A 4003-nucleotide genomic window follows, 5' to 3' on the forward strand; every position below is an offset into this window, starting at 1 on the left:
GCCTCACCTAATACCTGACAGGGGATGGCTTCTGCATTATTTGTTCTGATTTTCTCATTTCCGTTGTCTGACTCAACTATATAAAGCTTGTAATGATACCGCGTAGAAGGTCTTCGTTGATTTATCTTTTTAATTGTTTTTAAACATTTTAAGCGCGATTCTGCTGTGTTTGCGATGATCGACACTTTTAATTTTGATCTTTTCTGTTCTTACTCCAACGACATTTGTTTTTTAATTACTATCCCTTTAATGTTTCCTCTAATTACCTTATTTTAGTACGGGGCTTGTTTATTTACACCCCAACCGCGGGAAATGTTTGGAGGGTTGCCACGCGCTGGGGGTGGTTTTTTTTTTTTTTTTTTTTTTTTTTTTTTTTTTTTTTTTTTTTTTTTTTTTTTTTTTTTTTTTTCGCTTGTTTAGTACCAGTTTTCCCCCTTCGTACGGGGGGGGGGGGTCGACGGACCGTTTTCCGGTGTCTCGGTTGTGGATCATGTTTCCTTTCGTCAATAGGAACTGGGTTCATTTTTTCCGCCAACAAAAAGTGATACTCACAGCTTATCCTGGAGTGGGTATGCGATGGGAATTCGGAAGAGATTACATTATAAAGTCTTACTGCGTTACAAAAAATATACTGTGTCCTGACTCTTACATTTTTAGAGTTGACATCGTTACACTCCTCCCCTTTACCGGAATAGATAATACATAAGGTCATGTTCGGGCAACACCCACATAATAAATATTGTCTTCGCATCACACAGAACAATATGCCCACAATTTTCTCGGCCCGCCGTCAAAAGGATACATGACTAATGTAGCGAGACCCTCGTCGAATTATTTATTTATGGTTCTTAAAAGGTAATTCCATAACCTACGAAACACTAATTTATTATATAAAGATTAAAATAAGCCTAATATTTTTGTGGAATTACAAATGCCCAAAGAGGAAGAGGTAGGTTCTAGGAGGAACTGAAATATACTCCAAAATGGTCACTTTGTCATTTCTAATATTAACTAATATAGAAGATAACCCCCTAATTGTTCTATAATGATATTGTCTTAAGAAACTGTTAGAATAAGTATTAAACCTCTCTTGTTGGTTTTTTTACTATAAAAAGAGTATACAAGACTTCTACCCTCAAAAACCACGAGTAAACTACCATTTGGAAGAATTTAGAAATCTAGTGATTTTCAAGTCAAATCTAGTGATTTTTTTCCCTCGAATCTAGTGATTTTTTAAAATTTGGAGTGGAGACCCTGTAAAGAAAAGTTCTAAAATCAGTACTTAAAGGTGATTGTAAAATATGCAATCTAATGACCTGAGACACACTCCTTGGATATACTGGTGATTCAGGTCATACATGAACAAACCAACAAACAGTGATACATATTCACTTCCCCGTTGAGAATGGAGGATCCTATCAAGAGTTTTACTGATTTAAAGTTGAATCCCTGGTTGATCAGGCAATGTCAGACGATTGGTAAGTACTCCATAGTTGGGCGCAGAGAGGTTAATTTTTTAGGACCAGGATGTGCAGAGTGCCAGATGTGGCACAAATTAAAAATTGGCCAAAAGAGGGTGAAAAATTACTTTTTTTAAGCCTTTGATTTCCTTTTTGTACTTGTCAAGACATAACATACTAAAATTTGAGCAAAATTGGTGATCTTGTGCATGGTAGGGTTAAGGGGTGTGGGGTGCACATGGGAACTTTGTCAAAAAAGACCCCCATTTCAATGTAATGTAACAGGGGTGGTGTGTGCTCTACCCTCCATTTGGTGACAAGCTACCATCCTCCTAACATTAACCTGACCAGCCTGAGTGAAGTAGGGAAAAGCCAACAGCACAATTTGCCTAGATGGTCTCCGATTTGGATATCAACCACCAACATTCAGTGGTCCAATAGGAACTAGAGCATTCAATATGCTGTCACAGTTGACTAAAATTTAGGTATTAAGCTTGACTTTGTCTCATTTCAGGAGTCAAAACACCTACAGAAATTCAGAAAGCTATTATTCCCCATGTCCTGAATGATGAAGATTGTATCGGGTGTGCAAAGACTGGAAGTGGTAAAACATTAGCCTTTGCTTTGCCAATATTGCAGAAATGGTGTGAAGATCCCTATGGGATATTTGCTCTTGTTTTGACCCCAACCAGAGAGTTGGCATACCAGGTAAGCATGTTTGGTTTTAATCTTTAGGTAAAAAAAAGTAATAACTTTTGCAAGTTGGAATCGAGCTTGCTGATGTCAAAATATCATCCAGCAACCTTTCAATATGTGACTGTAAAGTGTAGATCCAGGATTTAATAGTATGTACCTATAGCACTTTTCAATTTATATACATTATCAAACTGGGACATGTAGTTCCTTTAGCTCAAGATCTTAATATTGCACCACACTATAGTCAATTATTTGAATTTTGAAATGTCTTTCCTCTCAGATTGGAGATCAGTTCTTGGTGTTGGGGAAGGTGATGAACCTCCGAGTTTCCATCATCACCGGAGGAATGGACATGGTAGACCAAGGCAAGGAGCTAGCCAAGAAGCCTCACATTGTCATAGCAACACCAGGACGCTTGGCAGACCATCTGGATACATGCAATACATTTTCTCTGAATCGGATCAAGTTTCTCGTTCTTGATGAGGCTGATCGACTATTGAGTGGGATATTTGACGAGCAAATGAGAACCATTTTTGGTGCAGTTCCAAAACAGAAGCAAACTCTTCTGTTTAGTGCAACAATGACTGATACTCTTGAGCAAGTGAAGTCTATTACAAAGAAGCAGGTAGGTACAATGAAGAAAAAATCCTCATATCAGGCTTTTCTCCTTTGCCAGCAGCACATAGCCACCCAGCTGGATCCTATGCACGTCCAACATTGCTTAACTTAAGGGATCCATCAGAAACCAGTGCAATCAATTTGCTTTTGGTGCTGGCTATGTTGACTTGGAAAAAAATGCAATGTTTAATTAATTAACCAACTTAAAAACAACAGGAGACTTTATCTTTTGATTTCTGATTTGATTTTACAGGTGTTCGTGTGGGAATCAAAGCAAGACGTGGCTACAGTAGAAGAGTTAGATCAATACTATGTCCTGTGTCTCAACTTAAAAACAACACGAGACTTTATCTTTTCTCTCTGATTTGATTTTACAGGTGTTTGTGTGGGAATCAAAGCAAGACGTGGCTACAGTAGAAGAGTTAGATCAATACTATGTCCTGTGTCCTTACGATGTGAAAGATGGCTACCTGGTAGAAACTGTCAGACTGTACAGAGAGAAAAGCCCACGCGGCGCTATTGTGATATTTACTGATACCTGCAGGTGAGACAAAGTCTTCATTGCTTTTCTAACCTCAGTGGGGTAGTGGTGTATGGTGTAATACCTGCCTGGGGGTGAACTTTATCCTATAAGGTTCGTTCCCGAAACACCTGGCTTTCTCCTAATCTCTCCTCCTCTTCAATTTTAAGATAAAACCTCCGTCGCGTCGTTACAGTTCTCTCTATCAGACCTCTTGGGGGGAAAAAAATCTCAATATAAGAATACATTTCAGGATATCAGATTGGGGTATGGTTGATCCAGAAAAAATTGAAGTAAGGACCTAGTTTTTGAAACAGGCAATATGTATTTGAAATCATGGAAAGTGGCATAAAGTTTTCTATAACATGGACCTTATGTTTCAGGAGTTGCCAAGTGCTTACCATGATGCTGAATGATATCGGTTTGGAAACAGTGGGTCTACATGGGATGATATCACAGCGGCAACGTTTGGCAGCGCTGTCCCAGTTCAAATCTAATGTTGTCAAAATCCTAGTCGCCACAGATGTCGCCAGTCGAGGTATGTTAGTTTTTTTTTTTTTTTTTTTTTTTTTTTTTTTTTTTAACTTTTTTTTTTTTTTTTTTTTTTTTTATACGTACCTACCTACCTACATAAACCAATGAAGGAAATACGTTAGGTTAGTTGGAAGTTGCAATAGGTAAGACGGAAGGGGGGACAAGGAGGAGAAGA

The 4003-nt window shown here is 38.2% G+C and overlaps 1 protein-coding gene across 1 annotated transcript in view; it reads left to right on the top strand.

Moving 5' to 3' along the window:
• Positions 1-1175: 1175 nt before the first annotated feature.
• Positions 1176-4003, top strand: part of LOC103522094 (probable ATP-dependent RNA helicase DDX49) — a gene marked incomplete at its 3' end in the record, with an annotated part of 23245 nt that continues 20417 nt past the window's right edge. The window contains exons 1-5 of the mRNA XM_026832450.1: positions 1176-1478; positions 1975-2168; positions 2437-2781; positions 3152-3318; positions 3678-3832. Of these exons, the coding sequence (XP_026688251.1) occupies positions 1406-1478; positions 1975-2168; positions 2437-2781; positions 3152-3318; positions 3678-3832 (934 nt within the window). The remainder of the gene's footprint in view (positions 1479-1974; positions 2169-2436; positions 2782-3151; positions 3319-3677; positions 3833-4003) is intronic.

The sequence above is a fragment of the Diaphorina citri genome, unplaced genomic scaffold, assembly GCF_000475195.1.
Source record: "Diaphorina citri unplaced genomic scaffold, Diaci psyllid genome assembly version 1.1 scaffold6840, whole genome shotgun sequence".
Lineage (NCBI taxonomy): Eukaryota > Metazoa > Arthropoda > Insecta > Hemiptera > Psyllidae > Diaphorina > Diaphorina citri.